At 41.9% G+C, this 23004-nt stretch overlaps 1 protein-coding gene across 3 annotated transcripts in view; it reads right to left on the reverse strand.

Moving 5' to 3' along the window:
• TMEM132C (transmembrane protein 132C) overlaps nt 1-23004 on the reverse strand; it is a 301428-nt gene that overhangs the window by 62263 nt on the left and 216161 nt on the right. For all 3 annotated transcript variants that reach the window (XM_038373834.2, XM_043498134.1, XM_038373835.2), the window contains one exon: nt 15805-15988. In XM_038373834.2, the coding sequence (XP_038229762.1) occupies nt 15805-15988 (184 nt within the window). The remainder of the gene's footprint in view (nt 1-15804; nt 15989-23004) is intronic.

The following is a 23004-nucleotide window of genomic DNA, read 5'->3' on the forward strand; positions in this document are numbered from 1 at the left end:
CTTAAGCACTCCTCATTTCAGGGGACACTACTCATTTCAGACCCAAAGGTACCTATGTTGATGTCCCTTCTCTTTTACTGCTGAAAATTATTTACGTCAGAAATCATCATGCAATTGTGATTTGAAGGACAGTTAATTACACTGAGGAGATGGAGCGCACAGCACACTATAAAGTCCCTTCATTAATAATTTGTGTGTGTCCCTTGTTGTCATATATTATGTTCCACATTTGCACCTTGGCAGGTTCATTTCCCATAATGAGTGTTGGCAGGTGCTTCTCCCAAAAGCATCATGGGAACTCCTTTGGGCGAGGGGAAACTGGGCAACATGGAGTCTCTGGTCATGATGCATTATGGAAGATGTAGTCCAGCTAGGGATCCCAGCCCATAAAGGTGAATGGGGACATGAGGAGCAAACTACAACTTGCATGAGGCACTATACCAATGATTTCAGGCAAAAATGTCCAGGGAAAATTCTGAAAAAAATTACAAGTTTTTCTTTTTCATCACAATTTTCCACAGAATTTTTTTGGGGGGGGCTTGGGAGGGGGTGGATGGACATCAGCCATACCTCTAATTTTGGCCCAATGAGCTCTGCAACCAAGGTTTCCTCTGGTCACATTCCAGCCCATGGGTCATATAGATATGAGCACAATGTGACTCCTCTATATAGGTTCTCTTTTGGCAGCCTCTGCTCATGTCCCCCAGACTGTACAATGGGGCCTCATCCCACTCTTTAACCTCACCCCCTCCTTTCCAAGGGCTTTCTGTCAGAGAGGTGGGTTACATGAGGCAAGCTCACTAGGTGTCTACTCCAAAACTGGTACAATCCTTGGTTATTTACAAAAGGCTAGGAAGGCAGGAGGCAGCATAGACAGCAATGCAGACTGTGACAGTCAAGATTCAATCTGTAGCCATTACTGAAAGTGTACTGTACCCATTTTTTCACTAACAGAGAATTTCAAAATGCTTACAAGGGTAATACATTGCACTGTTCTAGAATTTATTATTGTTCCGGGGGGTAATGAATCTTGCAGAAGGACAATCAACACTGATAGAAAAAAATACAGAATACAAGTCAGATGGCTCGGAATCCGATTTAAATTAATGTGGCTATTGCCTTCATTTCCATTTCATTTGCTGAAGCCCTCTTTCTCCCCCAGTGTGCTATTGCTGCGACTGACAACGAAGCTGCTCTTCATGTCCTTTAAGTGTTCAGTCTGCTTTTTCTGAAGAGGAGGAAACATCCATGTGCCCACTCAGTGGGTTTCTTTGGCTTGATTCGGATCTCATTTACACTGGTGTGAATTAAGAAAGATAATGGAGTTATACTGGTGTAAGCAAGATCAGAATCAGGCCCTCTCTCCTCCCTCTGAAGCACACTCATACTCTCAGACTCTGATCCTGTCCCCGAAATTCATATTCAGATAAGCATTCCATTAGTGGGGCTACTGACAGGAGAAAGGTATGCAGTCTTGGGCCCTTAGTTTAAATCTAGCTACAGTACACACAGAATTTCACTGCAATGTCCCTCTGTTCACTCACTCAGGAAACCTTTGCCTTGACCATGAGCATTCTAAGATAGTCTCAGTATTTCTTCTGTGTGTCCGTTGGCCAATATTTTGCTATACTTTCTCCCCAAACCACTCACTATTTCCCAGTTTAAATTAATTTTAATTATCATAACTTTAAAATTACAGAACCAATTTTCTTCAAGCCTTGCTTATCTCTTAGATCTCAATGAGATTTAAAAAACAAGCTAAGTTTGATGTTTCTTCCATCATATGTGGAATCTGTAAATTCCTCAGTTATAAGGCCAGAAAGGATCATAGTGATCATCTAGTCCGGTCATCTATACAACACAGGCCATAGAATTTCACCGAGTAGTTCATGTGACAGAGGGAATTATTGTTCCTTACTCTACATGTGTGAAGTATGTCATGCTATCATCACCAATAACTTGTGGTTGAACTAGAGTACATCTTTAGTTGCCAGTGCACAACTAGACTATATTAGGAGAAAAGGCCCATTGGTACTTGCTTAAGTTAAACTAGTTCATGAAGATCCTTAGGGCCAATCTACCAACTCTTACTCACTTGAGTGATCCCACTGACTTAACTGGGAATACTTACATGAACATGGACTTGCAGGATCAGGCCCTTCGTTTGTAGTCCTGATAGGTCCCCATCAATATCAACTAGCAATCAATGCTTCATGTAGACAAGTTTTCCTAGCAGTGCAAATCCTTCCTTATTCATGTATATAATCCTGTTGACTTCAGTAGGTCTGCTAATGTGACTTGGGTCTCTCGCATGAGCAACGGGTTGCAGACTCAGGCTGCTAGTATGTGATAACTATAAATATACCGAGGAATGCTGACAGCAATGATCTCCTGGGAAAAACCAGGGGGCCAGATGCAATAAAAATGCTTGCCTCTTTCACAAGTGTTGAAATGCTCCCCTTGCACCGCATCCCAGGCTGTGCAGAGACTAAAAAGGAATAAAAAAATCACATTTCAGAGGATTACATACGCTTATGCAGATTTCAGCCACATGGCATACAGATCGAATTTTTATTGCATCTAGCCCTTTGACTGAATTGCATGAAGTGTTTTTCTATTATTACTGCTACAAATATATGGTTGGCAATGGGCAGTCACTGGTTGACTTTGGCTGGCTGTTTTTACATCTCCCTTAGACAAGTCAAATCCTGGAGCAATGTTCTACAAGAGGGTGCTACTTATTTACTCTGTCCATCAATATTAAGGTAACAAAAGAAGTCCTTTTACAGCAGAAATCCATGCTTCCCCCCCTCCCATCTCAGCAGTATTGGGGTCTGGCTGGACTGGGAGATTGTTAAGGGAACGCAAAGCTCTTCCTTTCTGGATTATTCGTTTGAATCAAAACCAATTTGTCGGTGATCATAAATTGTTATTAGGACATTCTCAGTGGTGAGCTAGAACCAGTTGTTAAATTTAGAAGCCCTTTTAGAACCAGTTGTTCTGCGAGGGACAATCGGTTCTAAAAGGGCTTCTAAATTTAACCGGCCAAAAGTGGCGCCTTAAGCACCGACTCCACAGGTGCTCCAGCCCTGGAGCACCCAAGGGGAAAATTTGGTGGGTGCTCAACCGGCAGCTCCCCATGCCCCCCCGGCCCCAGCTCACCTCACCTCCGCTCCGCCCCTGAACGCGCTGCCCCTTCTCCGCCCCCCCCCCCCCGGCTTCCCGTGAATCAGCTGTTCGGGCAGGAAGCCGGGGCAGGCTGAGAAGCAAGTGGCGGCTTCCAGCTCAGGCTGGGGAGGCGCGAGGAGGGCCGCCCGCACTGCAGCCTGTAACCCGGGCGGGCGGGGGGGCGCGCAAGGAAACCGCTCCCCGCCCCAGCTCACCTCTGCCACCCTCGGCCTGAGCGCTGCCTGCTTCTCAGCCCTCCCCGACTTCCCGCCGAACAGCTGATATGCAGGAAGCCGGGAGGTGTGTGGGGGGTGGGGAGGCGGAGAAGCAGAGCAGGGCGGTGGGTTCAGGGGAGGAGGCGGAGCGGAGGTCCAGTCTTAGTAGAGGAGTGCGACCCAAAGACTTCTTGATGCCAGCTTGCAGAAGGCACGGGGATGCATAAGAGTTGCATGGATCCCTGGGTCTTGTATTTATATTCTAGCTCACCATATAAGGTTCATGTAAGGTCTCTACTGAAAGCCTCTGTCACACTAGTCATCATATTCTTTGCAAAATGTAAGTGCAGGCAATATATAAAGAGATATGTATCTAGATTGGAAATTATATTCATTAAGGGAGGTCCCCCAGAGGTAGTATGCCTTAAGTCAGGTCCTCCCAGATAAGAGGAGGGAGATACACAATGGTCAGGCAGTGAAACAAGTATTTCACAATGGAAGTTGAATTGTATATTGAGTTAAATGCTAATGAAGAGATTGCGTGGACTTCAGGAGAAGAAATTAACAGGAAGAGGTGAACAGTGCAGTAGGAAACCCTGGTTACAGGCAATTAATAAAGGACCGGTCCAATACATCTAGGGCTGTAGAAAGACACCCTGGCATCCTTCATCTAGGGGCACTGGGTACCAGTGAGCTTGGTCTCATTAAAGAAGGGTCTCAGCCATCATGGCTGATAATGTTGCAAGAGAGACTTTGGGTGAGCAAAAACAACAAGGAGTCTGGTGGCACCTTAAAGATTAACAGATTTATTTGGGCATAAGCTTTCGTGGGTAAAAAAAACAAAACACTTCTTCAGATGCATGGAGTTTAAGAAGAGGGCATCTTTTTACTTGTGTTTAGGCTCTAGATTGAGCATTATGGTTTTATTTTATATGTAACCCTGTTTCCAGTATTTCTGTTTGTCAGCATTTGAATCTCTGTTCTTTGCTAAATAAACTGATTCTCGTTTGCCCTACAAACATATCTAAGCACCGTGTGTTAAGCAGAGCTATATCCTAGGGTGTAACTGACAAGCTGTGGTGTATTCTTCCTTTAGGAACGGAGGATCTGGAAATTCTGTGAGTGTCTATTACATCAGGGGCTGGACACCGCCAGGGAACGCTCAGAGGGTATGTCTACAGTGCAAAAAAACACCCACAGCTGGCCGTGTCAACTGGCTTGGGCTGCAGGGCTATAAAATTGCTGTGTAGACATCCAGACTTAGGGTGGAGCCTGAGCATCAATACTGCAGTTTATCTGTGGGCTAGCCTGTTCCTAGCTCCAGCCTACCTCTAGGGGAAGGTACAAGGTGCAGACTGGGTCAGTAATCACACTGGGTCCCAGGTGTGTAAAAGAGATTGCCTTTTTTCACTCTGTTCCAAAATGACCTTGCAGAACAGAACATATACTTCTGCAAAGCCCCTCCCCCAGGCTGCCTGTCTGGGAAGCTAACTCATTTATGGGTGCAGTTTCCAATGCTGCACAAGGGGGCTGTCCCCCAGATGGATGCCAGGTACAACCTTATACTTGCTTATAGCTATCAAAGGCTTGATTGGATGTGGCAGGTAACAATGCCATGATAATGATGCAGCACTACCTATTGGCAGTGGTGCTGTCTGCACAGATCCTTACACAACTGCAGGCACCTCGATCTCCAGAAGCAGAGACAAGCACCAAGCTCTGTAGGGGGCAGACCAAGGGCAGGGCGATTGCTCCTCATGCCTTTGTCTTTAGCACCAGCTGCCCAAGGGAGCACACTCTGCACCCTTGCCAAGGGCTGTGTTGGGGGAAGAGTCAGAAGCCTAGCACCCCCTGGAGCTCTCCCTCTGGCAATGCAGCTCTGTGCTGACCTAGTATTTCTGCCCTGTTCCACATCCCCAAGTGGAACTGCTGCGTTTAAGTAAATATTCCCAGTGACAGGCCTGACCAATATCCTTGGCGATGATCATGTGTCTGGATAACAAATTGTGAACGGAAAGCTAGGCAAAGCAAACACAAGTCTAACAAACTGAAGGTGATTTTTAAATCCTTGGGGTAGCTCATTATATCACTACGGTTCATAAAAGTCCAGGTGAATTTATTTTCCCCACGGTCACTCATTACCTTCCATTACAATAACGTGTCTCCTTGTTATCTAGTTAGTTTTGTTGCCTATACAGAAGCACCTCAGGCCCTCCTTAATTATATCCTAGCATAAACAATGTGCTGCTCTGGTAGGTGGATCTCACCTAACGGTTAATGACCGTGGGAACTATTCCCGGGAAACATTAACTCTTTCTTTATAGATCAAAACCGTCATTAAAAATTGGCCAATTAAAAGAATTTGCTCCAGTTTTTCAGCATGACTCAGAGATAACCTACTTACTGCTGCCAAACACACCAATCACCTAAGCCAGCAAAGCACCTGCTACATTTCCAAACATACCTTATCATTGTTCATCAGAGTGTCTATTTAAGGTGACAGCACCGGAATATGGAGGCAAGTCCTAGGGTAAACTGCAAACTCCTGCAACAAACATGCTAGGTAACGTGAGTCAGCTAGTAATCAATTAACTGGAGCTAAACGAGGATCACAAAGTCTAGTCTGGACAAACACTATTCATCCTGTGACTTTATTTCTTTAGGGAAGAGTTGTAATCTAGTGGGTAGAGCAGCAGACATGTAGCCCATGTTGCGGTGTTCTGTTTCCATTTCTGCCAGTGTCTGACTGTGAGACCTTTCACAAGTCACTTAAGTGATCCGTGCCTCAGTTTCCCCAGTTGTAAAATAAGTATAACAGCACAGGAATGTTATGAGACTTATTTAGTGAGCGCTGTTTACACAATGCTTTGAGATACTTGGGTGAAAGGTGATATAGAGGTGCAATTTACTCAATAAACAGTTGCTACCACCGATGCCAAAACCATGGGTGGCCTTTGGGGTCTGCTGTCTGTCATAATGCCACAACACCCTTTGGAAAATCTTGGTTCCGCCTCTGTAGCAGTCTCATGGGGAAGCTTAAGGGTTGAACTTTACCTCAGGGATTCTGAATTCCCCAGCAGGTGTGATAGCCTTATAATTTGCCTCTGAATTCCAGTTCTGGGTCAGCTGCAAACTTCAGCAGAAGATCAGCCATTGAAATTGGTCCCTCGCTCCTTCTGAGAAATGCTCCTTTGCTCTCCTCCATGCAATCTGGCAGAGGTGGCAGTAACTGTGGGTACATATGGCGAATATGGTACTTGGCAGCTACGGCATCAAAATACATAGCTCTGGAATGTCCTTTTCAAGCAAATATCATATGGGTCCAGAGTAGACTTTTGAGCTGGTTTATTATGGAGCCTCTCCACGGTCTTTGCTCATGCATGTGTGGCAGCTTCGAAGTTGTCCATGGGGCTGTATTGACTGGTCAGGCTTTTTAATCAACTGTCTTTTCAGATATAAACCATGGCTTAAAAAATTCTTTTTTTGCAGGGGGGCGGAGGGGTTGTTGTGTTGGCCACTGCTTAGAGGGAGCCCCAAATTCTTGACTCTCATGGGATGTCAATTGAGAGTGAGATCAAGATAAGCTAATAGTGGCAAGGAAAAAAACAGATCTCCAAATAACAGGAATGCTGAACTTGCTACAACACCACATCATATTTCATGCCAGCCTGACACTGTAGATTTTGACCTCTTTGGGGCAGGGACAGTCTTTTTTGTTATTTGTCCGTACAGTGCCTAGTACAATGGAGCCCTGATCCTTGACTGGCATTCCTAGGCACTATAGTAATACAAACAATAAATAATAAAGTCACTGAAAATCTCAATGGATACTTTAGCTGCTTCACCATTTGTTACTGGAGCTCCCACTTGTCAAGGCAGAGAAGCACATATCCTAAGCCTCTCATCAATCTCTCTCTAATAGAACAGAAAAGTTGGCAAGGAAAACCAAGAGTTCCCTAAATTGCATACTTTACACATAGAATACTTTACACATCTGGAAGCCTGCTGACTGCATCTCTTCTTGCCTCTTAGAAAATCCCAAAGTAATCCATTCAATAGAGGCTGTCAGGAGATGGGGTGGCCAAAAAAAGGAAAATCATATATATTGTTGTGCTGCATGGAAAATGACATGCAACCTGATCCAATGGAAAAATGAATCCCAACCATCTGGGATAGCTTTATTGATCCATCCTTATTCCCCACAAAAAGGAGACCTGAATATGATTGTACTAAAGAGAAAGAAAACACAGGCTAGAGACAAAAGTTCAATGACTGGCTATAACAGCCAGGATACATTAACAAAAATCCGGTCAAATTGAGCCATTTTGAATTCTTTTCACTTTTGTCTGTGGCTTCTGATCAATTTGGGATCAATGCACACATCTTATCCTTTTGTTGCTTTTGTTTTCTATAGGGTAGGTAACAAAGGACCCTACTTGGAACAAATGGACCAAATCAACAGTGACTGACAGCGGACAGCATCTTTAACTGAAACAGCTTTTAGTGCTGTATTTGACATGGACAATTCACAAGCAGATCATTTGGGTCAGAATTTGATCTCAGTTACTCTGGTATAAAATTAGAGCAATGCCACTGTCTTTAGTGGAAATTGTGTCAGTGTAAATCTAGAGCGTAAGCAAGCAAATTCTGGCCTCACTTAAACCAATGCAATGCCACCGTTTTAAATGGGGTTGCAGGTGTGTAAGTGACGTGGGTCTTAACCTCAATTTAGTCCCTCTCTGTAGGCAGGATCACATGATAGATTTAAGAGTCTGTTACTGCTCTCTCCTAAAAGACTTACTTTTGTAGTTTAACTGGTAAAAAGCTCAGGAGTTTTTACTACTGGAGATCCCAAGTTCAGCCCGCACTGCCAGCCCAAAGGTGGGGTTGGTAGGTTACAGGATTTGGCCCTTCATATTTAATTTATCCAGTTCCAGTTACAACATAATTTCACTTTAAAAATATATATCCTGTTACAAAATAGCCAGGATAAATTTTTTACATCAAATATATTTCCTTCAAATCGAAATGTATGTTTTGCATCATTCATCATTCCACTCAACTGGGAAAATATTTGTTCAGTTGAAGAAAAGTTCAACATGGCACATATTTGTTGGTTCATTTGTATGCAGCAAATTAGAAAATGAATTTGTTTAGATATCTTCAGATATCCTGAAGAACTCCTGAACTGTGTGGCTCCTCATATCACCTGGACTCTTCTTCATTCATTTCTTTGTGGCTAATGGGAAGGAGACGTCCTTCTGTATCTGTTACCTTGGCTTGGAGATCTATGAAAGGAGGGAGGACTTCACAGTATGAAGTCATAGATTTGTATGGCTCCTTTGTGATGAGACTTATCCACTAGAGACCAGCCTGGGGATGAATTCATTTAATTTGTGGGCTACAGATTCCTGCTGACCAGTGCTTTCTGATGAAAAAAGTTAACATGCATGCATGAAAATTGCAAAGCATGTTTTTAGATTTGGCTAAGGTTCGCAGCTCTGCATTCTGAATGTATGGCCACTCTCTCTCCTGAGAGAGTCTTCAATATAGAATCATAGAAATGTAGGGCTGGGAAGACAGAGAGAGCTCATCTAGTCCACCTCCTGTCCTGAAGCAGGGCTAAGTAAACCCAGACCATCCCTGACAGGTGCTTGTCCAACCTGCTCTTAAAAACCTCCAATGATGGGAATACTACAACCTCCTATATACTCAATTACAAAGGCAAATGCAGGTATGCATGAACAGCATATTTCTCAATGAAACAAAGTGGGATCATGGAACACACAGTATGTGTGGAGCTATACAGAGTAATGCTAAACAAAAAAGAACCTCAGCTATGCATTACTGCTACCCAGAGGCTGGCTTGCCGTGACACAAAAGCATAATCCCTTGAGGTGGAGTTAACCAGTGGCTCACAGGATGCAGCAAAAATAAATCAAAATAGAAAAATATAATAATTCTCCGCATGTGCATAGCACATCCCATCCCAGGTACAGACACACATGGACCCACTGGAAGTTTGGCATCATCCCCATTTTACAGATGGAAATACATAAAGGACAAGGAAGTTACATGACTGCCCAAGATGACACAAGGAGCCTGAAGCAGAGACAGCATAGAACCCAGTGCTTCTGACATCCAGCTGGTGCCTTCGCCACTTTGAATAGCTGGATTTTATGCAGGTGAAGTATAGAGAAGGATTTCATCTCCCCGACTCAAAGTCAGGGTGCTCCATTGCCACTATTCTATTTTATGGGCTGCTTTGCTAGCTGCAGCCCTTCTGTGCCACTTGCATGGGGTTCAGAAAGTCTTGCACTGGCCTTTCTGTGAATTCAAGGTGAGTTTTCTACAGGAACTGGTGAACTATCCTACAGGAAAGAGGTCTACTACAATGCTGATGTTGCTTTATTGGTTTGGGTATCAAATGAGCAATCAACAAGTGCATGGTTCTGCTGATGGACCTGTCCCACAGTGAATTCTTAGTAGGAGAAATGCTTCTTAAATACAACTGTTTATCTGTTGGAGTTATCCCATGAACAGAAGTCTCTTGTACAAGTTTCTATCTCTTGGCCTGGTATTGAACTGCACATAAATGTTGAGGCTTCATAATGAAATTGGATTGTGTGTGTGTATGTGTGTGCATGTGCCACAAAAGTGAATGAGTTGGAGGTTTTTTGTTTATCTCGTTAGTTGGCAAAAATCAATACAGCTGGCTGCATTTGCTCATGATAGGGTAGAAATTTGAGGAGGCTGTGGAACGTAAGCTGTGCAACTCAGGCGATACTTGTACACTTGCAGCTGTAGAGAGCTTTGGGTTAAACCAGCCTTCGGAGAGCGCACTAGGGAAAGCGCTGCAGTCTGTCCACATTGACCGCTTCAAGCACACTGGCGTGGCCACATTTGCAGCGGCATTGGGAGCGGTGCATTATGGGCAGCTATCCCAGCGTTCAAGTGGCTGCAAAGTGCTTTTCAAATGGGGGGTGGGGTGGGATGGAGTGTGTTGTGTGTACGTGGGGTTGGGGAAAGAGTGGGTTTTTGGGGTGCTGAGAGTGTGTCAGCGTGCTGTCTTGTAAATTCAGACCCCTCCGACGCCCCCTGGCTCTCACTCTCTCACTCACCCACAGCAAACGGTAAACGTTTGTCCGATCAGATAAGCTGATAAGCAGCCACTGTCTGAAATGGAGCTTTGAAACGGCCCTGCCACAATTTCCCAAAAAAGGGAAGAGTGACCACTTGGCTTAAGAGGATTATGGGACGTTTCTGGAGGTCAGTCACAGTGCAGTAACTTGTTCACACTGACCCTGGGGCGTCTCAGCCAATACGCAACAGCCATTATCCCTCTCGCTGAGGTGGAGAACCAGGAGGGCTCCAGCCAGGGAGCCAGAGCGTTCTACGTGCCTTGCCAGTGTGGACAGGGAGTGAGGTAGAGTGCTCCGGGCGGCTTTACTGCGGTATAAAGTGCAAGTATAGCCAAACCCTTAGTACACCTTAATTGGCAAGCTCTAAGGTTAGTTGTGATTAATTGAAGAGGTTTTCAAAAGCAGCTTAGCAGACAATTAATCAAGCTCCTATGAAGGCACTTTTCTAATTGATCCAGGAATAAGTAACAACAAATCAGAACTAATTTAAAAAGAATACAACTGTTCTCAGACAACAGTTCTATAGTAGAGAGTTAAATCTTTGCAAGATTGTTCTTCTCTGTAAATTGTGCTGCATATTCTGTATTTTGATAGGGAAAATCTTTTTCTTTTCTCTCTCTCTCTCTCTCTCTCTCTAATGCACCCTATTCTCTAATGAATTTTATAAGGCTTTCACTACCCTCCCTCCCCATGAAGGAAACCTATCCCCACTGTTTCTTATCTTACACTTTGTGAAAGGCACATACACCCTCGTCAACATCAGATGTCCCAGAATGAAAAATGAATGTGCACTGATACTGAAACAAAATGAGTTATTTTCCAAGTGGCAAATTTAAGCTTTTGGTAGTGCAAAGGTCGATTGCAGATGCCCTTTGATACAATGCCCCCAGTGGTAATTTTAGTATATATTCTTGATGAGTAAGGGTAAAAAACCATGAAAAAAAGACAGCTAGTTGCAAGGTGGTAGGTACTTTCTGTGGAAAAAAAGAATTTATTTCTAATTTTTTAATACAGATTTTTGTTTTTCTAGATTAAAAAAAACAAAAAAAAATTGTTTTTTGAAAATCAAAAGCCAAACTTTTTCGATCTTCAAACCTCAACATTTTTTTCTGCCTTTGAGTTTTTTATTGAAAACCCTAAGAGCTGCAACAGAAATGTAACCAAAAAAATCCACTTTTCTTCAACTTTTTTTTTTTTTTTAAAAGAAAAATTCCACCAGATCTTTAAAAAACAGCAGTAAGTGACCCATTTTTCTCTCCGTTATACCAGTGCTCATCTGGAGAAATCCCAATAAAATCAATGGGGATACCTGTGGAACTGAAAGCAGAATTTCAGCGAGGGAGAGCTGTATCAAAAATGAGGACACTGAGCGTCTCAGAATCACTTGTCAACTGGGTGATCTGGGGCAAGTCACTTCACCTCCCTGTGCTTCCATTTCCCCATCTGTACAACGGGGATAGTGGTACTGACCTCCTTTGTAAAGCACTTTAAGATCAAGAGCTACAGAAGAGTTGGGTCGTATTGTTTCCTGTTAGCAATGGGTCATTCTGGATTGTCCTCTGCTCTCCCAAGGTATGGAAAGAAATTTGGGGAATGAGGTCTCCAGAGCTTCTGGCCTGTCTGCAGTTTGTCAGGAATGACTCTTACCCCTCCCACATCTTATGCCTCATCCTAAATGGAATAACTACATGGTGTATTATGGTGGTGGCTCAAGGGAATCTCAAGCTCACTAATTTTCTCTCTGAATAATTGACGGATAAAATGGCCTTAAAAACTGACCAGAGCTATTAACTCCCCAACTCTGGAACATACATCATAAAACTGGACAGCTCATTTCTTTGCTACTTTATAGACAGAACTGGGAACACTGGGACAGGTTTGTTTCACCGATGTCCAGCCTGACAGTTTTGATGTTTCTTTTGTTCATTACCACCACCAACTTCTTAGTGCTCGTATTTATTTGTCCATGCTACCTAGTTAGCTAGCCAGGCCCACGGCAGCTAGGTGCTGCTACAAGTTTCCCTGTTGGTTCCTGGATGAAGTTAAATTGATTATTCAGTTGCTGTGTCCTCCACCTGCTCCACTGAACCCTGACCTACATGGCTATGTTGGTATTGTAGGTTCAGTTCTTTCTGACAATGTCAATTCTTTAATCTCTTCTCTTCCATTATACCTGAGCTGCAATTGCTCTAATCCCTAAAAAAAACAATTCTTCTTTTTCCCACTTCTCTCCTATTTTTAAGATAATTAGAAAGAGGGTAATAAGAATGTGTGATCTTGCCAGCTTCATAAGTTTTAGTCTAGCATTTGAACAGCTCACATGAGAGACACTCCACTTTTGTGATCCTGGGGTTATATTTATCCCAACAAAAGATTTGTCGTTTCCTGCTTCCTGATATTTATTTTTCCTTCCTCCTTTCTTGCATCTGGTGTTTTTTATGTTGTTGTCCATTATCTTATGCCAACATAATCTGCTTGCTGCTCCAGAGAGCTGGAACACAAGTTTTACCCAGCTAATGGATGGGACTGTCCTCATTATTAAGTTTCTCTCTAGATATACATCTACAGATATATGTTTAACATCTCTTCTTAATCCATGTATATATTTTATATTATTTTACTCTACCTCATAATCACCTTTAAAAATAACTAACTGTTTGTATTATCTTATTATTTGAATTATGGTTGTGCCTAGAGGCCTCAAATGAGATTTTGCTAGGCACTGTAGAAACACATAATAAGATACAGTCCCAGCCCTTATAATCTAAATAGACAAGACAGACAAAGGGTGGGAGGGAAAACCGAGGTACAGACTTTCCTAGCTCACACAGCAGGCCAGTTGCAGTCAGGACCTGGACCCAGATATCCTGAGTCCCAGACTGGTGTCCTAACCACTGGCCCACACTGCCTCTGTGTTTGTAACTGCAAAGATTCCTCCTTAAAGTTCCTTCCTCCAACGACATAATTCTGAAAGTAGCAGTTTTGCTATGTGGGCACAATTCATGTTGAAATCAATCTGGTCTGTTTACTTCTACTATTTCCCTTCCAAATTATTGAAGAAAAATACTTGCCATAAAACACCAGGACCTAGCTTTTATGTAGGAGATGCTTTACAGTTTCTAGCTGAGAGAGATCGTGAAGTACAACTTCTCAGCAGACACAGCATCACGCTCTCTCTGTGTCTCTCTCTACCTCTGAACAAGAGAATTGCCAGATAATCAGCTCAGCTGGAAATTAACGTTTAAATGAAGAAAGTGTCCTGGCTGGAGCTGCAGTGTTAGCTAACAGAAAACTGAAAATTCCCTTTATCGCCTAATATCCCACCAGCAAAGCCAATTTTGCATTGACATCTCATCCAGCTAGATTCTATTAGCACAATGTGTTATGGCTGCTGCCAAGCGTTATCACAAGGTACACTAGAGAAACAGACACACACAAGGAAGCTTTGCAAAGTGAAGGATTTTAAGGTATAATTTTGTCCTTTAAATCCCTTGCAAAAACCGTAATGCTTGATAGTACTACCACTGGTACTTCCAGGGCCTCATCCCATATTCCTTGTGCACCCCATGTTTCACTAAATTGGGACTCAGGCTGCTAGAGAAACCAACATAAAAGGATGCATTTTAATCTCTCAGAGACATGTGCACGTCTATCTGCATCTTGCCTACAAGTGCAAAGGCATTAGTGACTATTTTAACATGTATAAAAATAGATCCAGCATGAAATACAAAGAAGGAGCCAATGAATTCTTAAAGAAAATAGAAGGGGGTGGGGAGTAAATTCTGCCAGAAGATAGACACAGGTAGCTTCATTGGAAGTCATTGAATGAATCTCCCTAAGGCCAGAATCTGACTCGAAGAAGCTGTCTTAAGTATGTTGTTAAGTCTTTATAGGACTGAGGACATAATATTTATTGCCATATTTAGCTCTGCAGGTAATCGAAGGCAACATTTCTCTCAGACCAGTTCTGAAGCACACAGCTCTCTACTGACTTCAATTAACTTTGGAGCAGGATCTATGTAAGTAAATCTCCAAAGAATATCGGCAGGAGTTTCACTGACATAGCATATAAGTTGAAGACTGCCATACTGATTGCAAAAAATAATTCTTCCCCAGTTATCTAGCACATAATATTATGTAAAAATATAATAAAATAAAAGAGGGCCAGAATTTCACCAACAAAAACCATCAACAGAAAGTATCTTTCAGTATTAAAGTCTGCACTGGTCCTTTAATTTTGGTAAACATCTTGTTTTCACCTAAATATCATTGGGGCTGCTCCAGTTCGAGGAGTTTACACACACATGCACTTCAGTGGGAGAAGGAATTTTTTTTTAAATAAATTAACATGAGGAAAAAATTCCCCAGAAAAGGTAGGATACTCAAGCAGAATTTGTTCAGAATAGACTTTTCCAGTGATTTTCCAAACAGACCAAGGGACTTTTTTTTTTTTTTTTAAAGACGTTTTCTGTTCTCTCCCTAAAACCGAAGTGCTTTATGCTGCTAGGGAACAGCCAGCTAATTAGTAGGGGCTTCATCCTCCTAAATACTGAGCACTTTGAACTCCCATTTGTTAACAGGAGTTGCAGGTGATAAGTGCCCCCAAGAGTTGTCAGCATCCCTAGCCTCTGTTTGCCACAAGCTGGGAATGGGCAACAGGGGATGGATCACTTGATAATTACCTGTTCTGTTCATTCCCTCTGGGACATCTGGCATTGGCCACTGTTGGAAGACAGGATAGTGGAATAGAGGGACCTTAGTATGGCCGTTCTTATGATCAAACTTTATAGCACTTAATGGAAAAATTAAAAAGCGACCAGCAAGTATATTTTGCCCTCTGTTACCAACTGGTAGCCTAAAGGGAACTGTAAATGAATGGTTTAAAACAGGGGAACTCAAGCTTTAAAGAGTAAGGGGCAGATTTTTTTTATTTTAAAGGGGCAGGGGGGTGTGTGTGTGTGTGTGTGTGTGTGTGTGTGTGTGCAGTTAGTCTAAATTGCATGATTTTCACCCACAATGAAATGCATGTGTGGTTCTGGCTCCTATAAAAAAAAGGATATCCAACTGATACCAACAGAGATTCCATCACGTAGGGAGAGTATTATTATGCCAAGGTGGAGTAGTGCCATACTGATCTCAGAAAAGAATTCTTTCAGGATTATCTAGTAGGCAAAGACCACCTCTTTGCCAATCAGTCTCAAAGGCTGCTTCGTACCTTCACAGAATGACAGTCGTTTAAAGATGGGACAGAGCACCATGCTTTCCAGAGAATCTCTTACCATTGCTAGTGGAACTATTCCTACCAGGTCCTTCTGGCAGATGAAGATTTCAGAGAGGGCTATGTCCGTTGTCCCCTTCCGAGGGTATTCCACCTGCCACGTGATTGGCTGCGTTCCTGAAAGACTGCTGAAACTGGCTATTTCAAAGTTCATCTGCACAACTTCACTGAATAAACTGTTACTCCTGGAAAGATGAAAAGAGGGAAAGGGAAGAGATATAGTGATTGAGGAGTGCAAATGAATCATATTAGCTACTGGAAAATGTAGTTATTTATATGCAAATATACAACAAACTTTTGCAATACAAACAAGAATTATTCAAAATGTGATTCCCACCAAGGTTAAGAACAGTGAGGTAGAGTTTCTTTACTTTACCTTGATCCAGGATGAGATGTATGATATAAGCAAAGATATTTACTCAACTGAATATTTTTATAATTTTGCAAATGTGATTTGATCCTAACAGTGAATCCGATTCTCTTCTTTTGCACATTAGTATAGCCAGGAGTATCAACAATGAAGTAGATGAAGATATACCAGTCTAAAACTGGTGCAGCTGAGAACAGAGCCAAGCCCAATGGTATCATTGTGAATCATTATAACTATATGAATTGCTCACAATGAAACTCAATTTAAAGTCCTTAAATGAGAGTTGGAGTCAACGTAAGACAAGAACAGAACCTTCCTATTTAACCATATTAGGTCAAGAGGTTATTTAAGCCTTAGACGTATCCTTCAGAAAATAGAAATAAAGCCTAAGTAAAGCCAATAGAAAGGAGCATAAACAATGGCAGATGAAATGTAATGTGACAATCTGGAGGGCTAAGGAGATTTAATGAGCAAATAGTCAAAGACATAAAAAAAATCTCCAAGAAATTCTTTAAAAACATCCGGGGAAAAAAAGAATGCAGGAAATGAATCTGTTAGACAGCCAAGGAGTTAAGGGATCTCCTTGAGGTAGCTAGGACATTGCAGAGAAGTGAAATTATTCCATTCCATCCATAACTATACACTAACTTGTATGGGGCTTGCATATAGTTCTTCCTGTGATGTTTCAAATTACCCCTATTCCCTCTAACAAAGGACAAGGACCTGTATGCCAAGTGCAACTCAATCCGACTCTCATCAGATTCTTGTATGACTTCACCAAGATGGTAGCTTCTATCTTCCCTACTTTTTTTTTTTTGTGTGTGAACATCAGGCAAAGGTCCACTTCTGAGGCTCAGCAACAGTCCATGATGAACTGATCAGGAGTCCAGCTTTTAGACTTTCCTAATTACCATCTTTTCTTCTAAACTGTTCAACAAGCAACCACCATTTTTTATTCTTTAAGTTACACTTTGTGACCGTAGCTTGTATGATTATTTTAAAAGTAAAACCTTTCCCATCCCAATTATTGTTTCAATGGTGAATTTTCCTTTGAAAAGCTTAGTCAGAAAAGTCTTCATACTAGCTAATGTTTTAAATGCCTTTACTTAGTATAAAGGCTTCCTCTCTTGAAAGAGAGAAACTCAGACACTTGTATGACTTGGTTATATTTTCTTTCATGCATTTAAACAGTGATTTTGTGGGATAATGTGATAGATGTATAGGCGTAGCAATTCATAACTCAAGATCAGCCCATTCCCATTTAAAGAGTTCCTATTAAATAAATCTTATTGCTTATAAGTATAAGGCCAACTGTGGTAACTCTGGTTTATGCACTTGTGGAACATCCCAAAAGGAATACATATTGGATTGAACTTGTAATTTATTTGAAGGCATGATTATATGCAAAGACACCTGGATCGTCTGAGCTACTGAGTTCATTTAGCTGTTAAAGACACCATTATGCCTTAGATTAATGGTACCTGGGAAGGTATTATCCTCACCATTTCTAGGTTTGATGCTTAGAAACTGACAAAGCTTTTATATATGATTGACAATCCCAGAGTTTTCAGGTATGTTAAACAGAGAATAAATTCTAGCACAACTTCAGAACTGCTCTGAGTCACAATATATGACAGGAGAGCTCCCCTGATCAAGAAGTCTGAAGACCTCTCAAAATTGCTGGTGAGCAGATGTAAAATAGGCAGTATCAAATACCACAACAAAAAAGGTCCAGCCAGCCCAATGGTATAATCAGGGACTTCTGGACAGGAGTGATCTAGAATCTAAGGTACTTAAATAGTCTCCATTCTGTAGTATCTGAGCACCTCTCAATGTTTCATGTATTCATGCTCACATGGGAAGTGCTATTATCCCAATGTCACAGATGGGAAACTGAGGCACCGCGATGCTGACTGACTGACTTGCCCAAGATCATATTGGAAGTCTGTGGCAGAGCAAGAAACTGAAACTAAACTTTCTCAAGTTGCTAACCACTGGGCCATCTTGTTCAGTGCAACTGGAAAGAGACGGCTCACATGTTTCCAGTGGAAATTACAACCAAGCGCTACGATATAACCGCATTTGCTCCAACCCCTCAGACAGAGACAAACACCTACAAGATCTCTATCATGCATTCCTACAACTACAATACCCACCTGCTGAAGTGAAGAAACAGATTGACAGAGCCAGAAGAGTACCCAGAAGACACCTACTACAGGACAGGCCCAACAAAGAAAACAACAGAACGCCACTAGCCATCACCTTCAGCCCCCAACTAAAACCTCTCCAACGCATCATCAAGGATCTACAACCTATCCTGAAGGACGAGCCATCGCTCTCACAGATCTTGGGAGACAGACCAGTCCTTGCTTACAGACAGCCCCCCAATCTGAAGCAAATACTCACCAGCAACCACACACCACACAACAGAACCACTAACCCAGGAACCTATCCTTGCAACAAAGCCCGTTGCCAACTCTGTCCACATATCTATTCAGGGGATACCATCATAGGGCCTAATCACATCAGCCACACTATCAGAGGCTCGTTCACCTGCGCATCTACCAATGTGATATATGCCATCATGTGCCAGCAATGCCCCTCTGCCATGTACATTGGCCAAACTGGACAGTCTCTACGTAAAAGAATGAATGGACACAAATCAGACGTCAAGAATTATAACATTCAAAAACCAGTTGGAGAACACTTCAATCTCTCTGGTCACTCGATCACAGACCTAAGAGTGGCTATACTTCAACAAAAAAGCTTCAAAACCAGACTCCAATGAGAAACTGCTGAATTGGAATTAATTTGCAAACTGGATACAATTAACTTAGGCTTGAATAGAGACTGGGAATGGATGAGTCATTACACAAAGTAAAACTATTTCCCCATGGTATTTCTCCCTCCCTCCCACCCCACCCCCCACTGTTCCTCTGATATTCTTGTTAACTGCTGGAATTAGCCTACCTTGCTTGTCACCATGAAAGGTTTTCCTCCCCCCCGCTGCTGGTGATGGCTTATCTTAAGTGATCACTCTCCTTACAGTGTGTATGATAAACCCATTGTTTCATGTTCTCTGTGTGTGTGTATATAAATCTCTCCTCTGTTTTTTCCACCAAATGCATCCGATGAAGTGAGCTGTAGCTCACGAAAGCTTATGCTCTAATAAATTTGTTAGTCTCTAAGGTGCCACGGGTACTCCTTTTCTTTTAGCACTTACATCTAGTCTTAAATGGCCTCTAGATAATAAGCCTTAAAATCCAATATTATTCTGTTTATTAGAGATATTTTAGGTAATGTGGAGAGATTTTTAAGATACATCACTTACAGCTGAGATTTGCAAAAACACCCGAGATTTGAACACCACTTCTTATTAAGGAGCTTTGAAAGTCTCAGACTATCATTTCCCTAGCCCTTGGAGTCATGCACAGCTGCCTGGCTTCAGTGGTGGTGGGATATAAAAACACAGCATTTTTAGCAGCACTCTAAAACATTGCTAAAATATCTTTGTCTGTAAAATGTGTGGCATAGAGTATCCTGGAATACATGTGGTACAGTATAAAGGTTTTATTGGCACTTGCTCGGGAAGATCTGCATAATTCACTTATAGCTCCTCCACGGGTGAGCAATGGACCCATCTCAAACTCACGCCAATAAAACCTTCATATTGCATCATCTCGGTTTCTTTTTTCTCTTTTGTATAGGAGAGACAGAAAGGATCAACAACTGGGAAAGCGGCCACTTGAAAAAAATATGCCTTCCGAGATGCGTAATGGCTGGAAAAAAAAAGGAAAACCTTCTCGTGAAACATGTTTAATGTTCAGAGCTTGCTCGCTGACTGAAATGGTAATTCCTTAATGTCTGGCATTTAGAACGGCTTAACAGCCAGAACAGTAAGTAATTATAAAACTTTTCTAATGTACACAGCACGGAGTGATTGTAAATGCGGCTTCTGGCAGGAGGAGCTTCTAAAGAAGTGCTCAGGGGTTGGAATAGGAGTCTGATTTGGTTGGAGTGAGAGCTTCCCTGGACCAGTTCACTCCATGCATTCATTCAGAGCTGTAAATAGATCAATCATTCAGGGCTTGACTGTAACTTGGACAAGACAGTAAGAAGTCTCTTTGCAGCACTAGGCAGGTTACCCGGACCTTGGTCTGGGTGCACAGGAGTAAACACCGAATTATATTCTGTCTCTGGAGCGGATGGGTAATGTTTAGGCAGAATGGGAGGAGAAGGGAATGGGTGGAGACACAGTACCACAACTGGTGCTCACTGGCCAGAGCAGCTGATCCATCTTGATGGTGGTGGGGTTAATAATTTACTACTGGTTTAGTCTTAGTGCTAAGCTCCTATCCCCTGACAGCCAGGAGGAACTGTACCTCAGAGGAGATATGTGCAACTGAGAAACAAGATTTTAGGAGCTGGAGAGCTGATTTGTTTATATAAAAATAATTAAAAATATATAGAAGGTGAAGAGAAGGAAAAGACTCAGGAGAAACTCTGCCATACAATTCAGCACATCATATTCATTATGGACCAAAAGCTGATTTTTGAGTCTCTGGTGACGTGAATTCAATTAGCAAGTGATGTAGGATAACTAGGATTCTTGGGTTTGAAATATTCTTTAGGCATCTCATTGATCATTCATTGGGAACCATATATTAATCAACCAAACCCCTACTGCTTTGAGAAATATTCCCCCCCTTAGCCGGAGTCTATCTAGTGTAGATAAATAATACTGCTCAAATCAGTAGCTGTTTAGTTCTGATGGGCAGAAGCAATCCCTCTGCAGACCAAAGAGTTGAAAGCAACATGCTGTGTAAACCTGACCCAGAGACAACCCTATTGCTGGCGGGGGGTGGGTCCATGTTCTGAATGACACCATTGGAGCGAGGAGTTCATAGCAGATTCAGCTTCACTGGAAAGGTCAAGCAATAGATAAAACATGAAGTGTGTCCTGGTTTAACAGCCTGCTCTGGCCAATCATGGCCAGGGTTCAGCTGAAGACAGCAGCATTTGAGGCCAGCAGAATGCTGGAGAGGCTGTCACAGAGCAGTGGGCCGGATAAGTCAGATAATAAGTAAGTAGGGCAAGAGAGGCAACACAATTGTCTGTCAGGGTAGAGAACACAGCTGACGTAAGATCCATAAACAAACTGAAATCTTTGTTGAACGCCTGTCTACAAGCATGAACTGGCAGTCCCTGATGAGCGATTTTCAAAGTGTTGAGTTATTGCTTTGAGTAACGTGGGAATTTTGACTCTTAAATGAAGTGATTCTAAGAACCGCTACCTGCTAAATCAATAGTTCCGATTTACTGCAGTGACCCTTAAAGATAAATTTAAGAACCGTAGACTAAAAAAAAAATATATCCATCTTTAGCTCAAATATATTTTTACTGAAATCCCAGAAGAACCAAATGATTTTTTGAACTACTGAAAACCTCATTTAGTAACCCCTTTGCTCTCCAGTGCTATCTGGTTTGACAGTGACATCTCAATGCAGAGTCACACTTGCTAAATGATATAAGAAATCCAAAGAATATCCTTCAGCAACATAAAAGACCTGATTTTTCCACCCTAACTCATGTTGAGTAGCACCGTACTCTACACAATTTCAACACCACCACAATGTATTGAGTAATACAGTATAGCTTGCAAAGAGTGGCAGAATCAGCCCCAGAAATGATCAGGCAACAAAAGTACATGGTAATAGAACGGCCCCATCAATTGGTTTCTGAAAATAATGCTTGGAAACTTCAAAAAGAGCAGAAAAAAAAAAACCAGAGAAAAAAATTATGTACAATGAAACACTAAAGCCAACGATTGTGCCTCATTTGCATCTCCCATGCTGTTTATTTTGACACTTTCATTACAACAACACTGCTAGGGTCATCACTTAAATGGAAATATACCATTTAAAAGACATAAATCCTTTGTGTTACAAAGTGAAATCTCTTCTGCTCTTGAAGTGAAAAACTGCAGGAACTTTCTCAACACCGGTTGTCATGAGGTCTGGAGTTTGTTTTCAGTCTCATAAATCACGAGTCAGGGGCTGCAAAAGCATGAGATTAGTTTAAAAATAAGGAAATGTAGAAAATAAAATAAATGTTGGGTCTTTTTTATTTGCCCTCTGCTTTTTGAGCCTTTATGGTTACATTTTTCAGCTTTACTCTACAGACATGATGATTTTTTTTTTAAATGAAAGCTGAGTTTTTCAGGTAATCACATGACTCCAAAAGCTGGGATTTTAAGAACAACAAATATTGCAACACTTTTGATCAGATTGTTCGAGTTGGCAATGCTGTAGTGTGAGAGACTCATGCTCAAATATTAGATTATTCACTGCTCGGACACTGTGACTTTAAGGAAACTCCACAGGGCCAGAGAGCGGAGATTGCAGCTGACATGTATTCCCTCTACCAGACTGTCCAGCTTGACAGTGAAATGCCTCTTGGCAAACCAGCCAGCTAGACTCATTGTTTACATGGTGTTAGTACGTCTGTGGAAAATTTCTCCAAGTATCATTTTCCTCAAAAGATGAAGATGGAAGCTCCTTTGTTTAGTTCTATGTTCCTTCTCCTGGATATAAGAGACAACAATCTGTGCCTGAAATAAAACCTTTTCTTTCTTTAAGGAACGGAAGAGTGAGAAAACTTCTTCTCTCATGAATGAGTTGTTCTTGGAGGAATTTTCCATCAAAATGTTTTTTCATCAGAAATTATCCATTAATTGTAAGCGAAACTGTTCTCGGGAAAGGATTGATATTGATGAATCTTCCCCATTCAAAAAAGTTTTGAAAAAAGTTTCAAAATTGTCAAAAGCATCCT

The sequence above is a fragment of the Dermochelys coriacea genome, chromosome 15 (assembly GCF_009764565.3).
Source record: "Dermochelys coriacea isolate rDerCor1 chromosome 15, rDerCor1.pri.v4, whole genome shotgun sequence".
Lineage (NCBI taxonomy): Eukaryota > Metazoa > Chordata > Testudines > Dermochelyidae > Dermochelys > Dermochelys coriacea.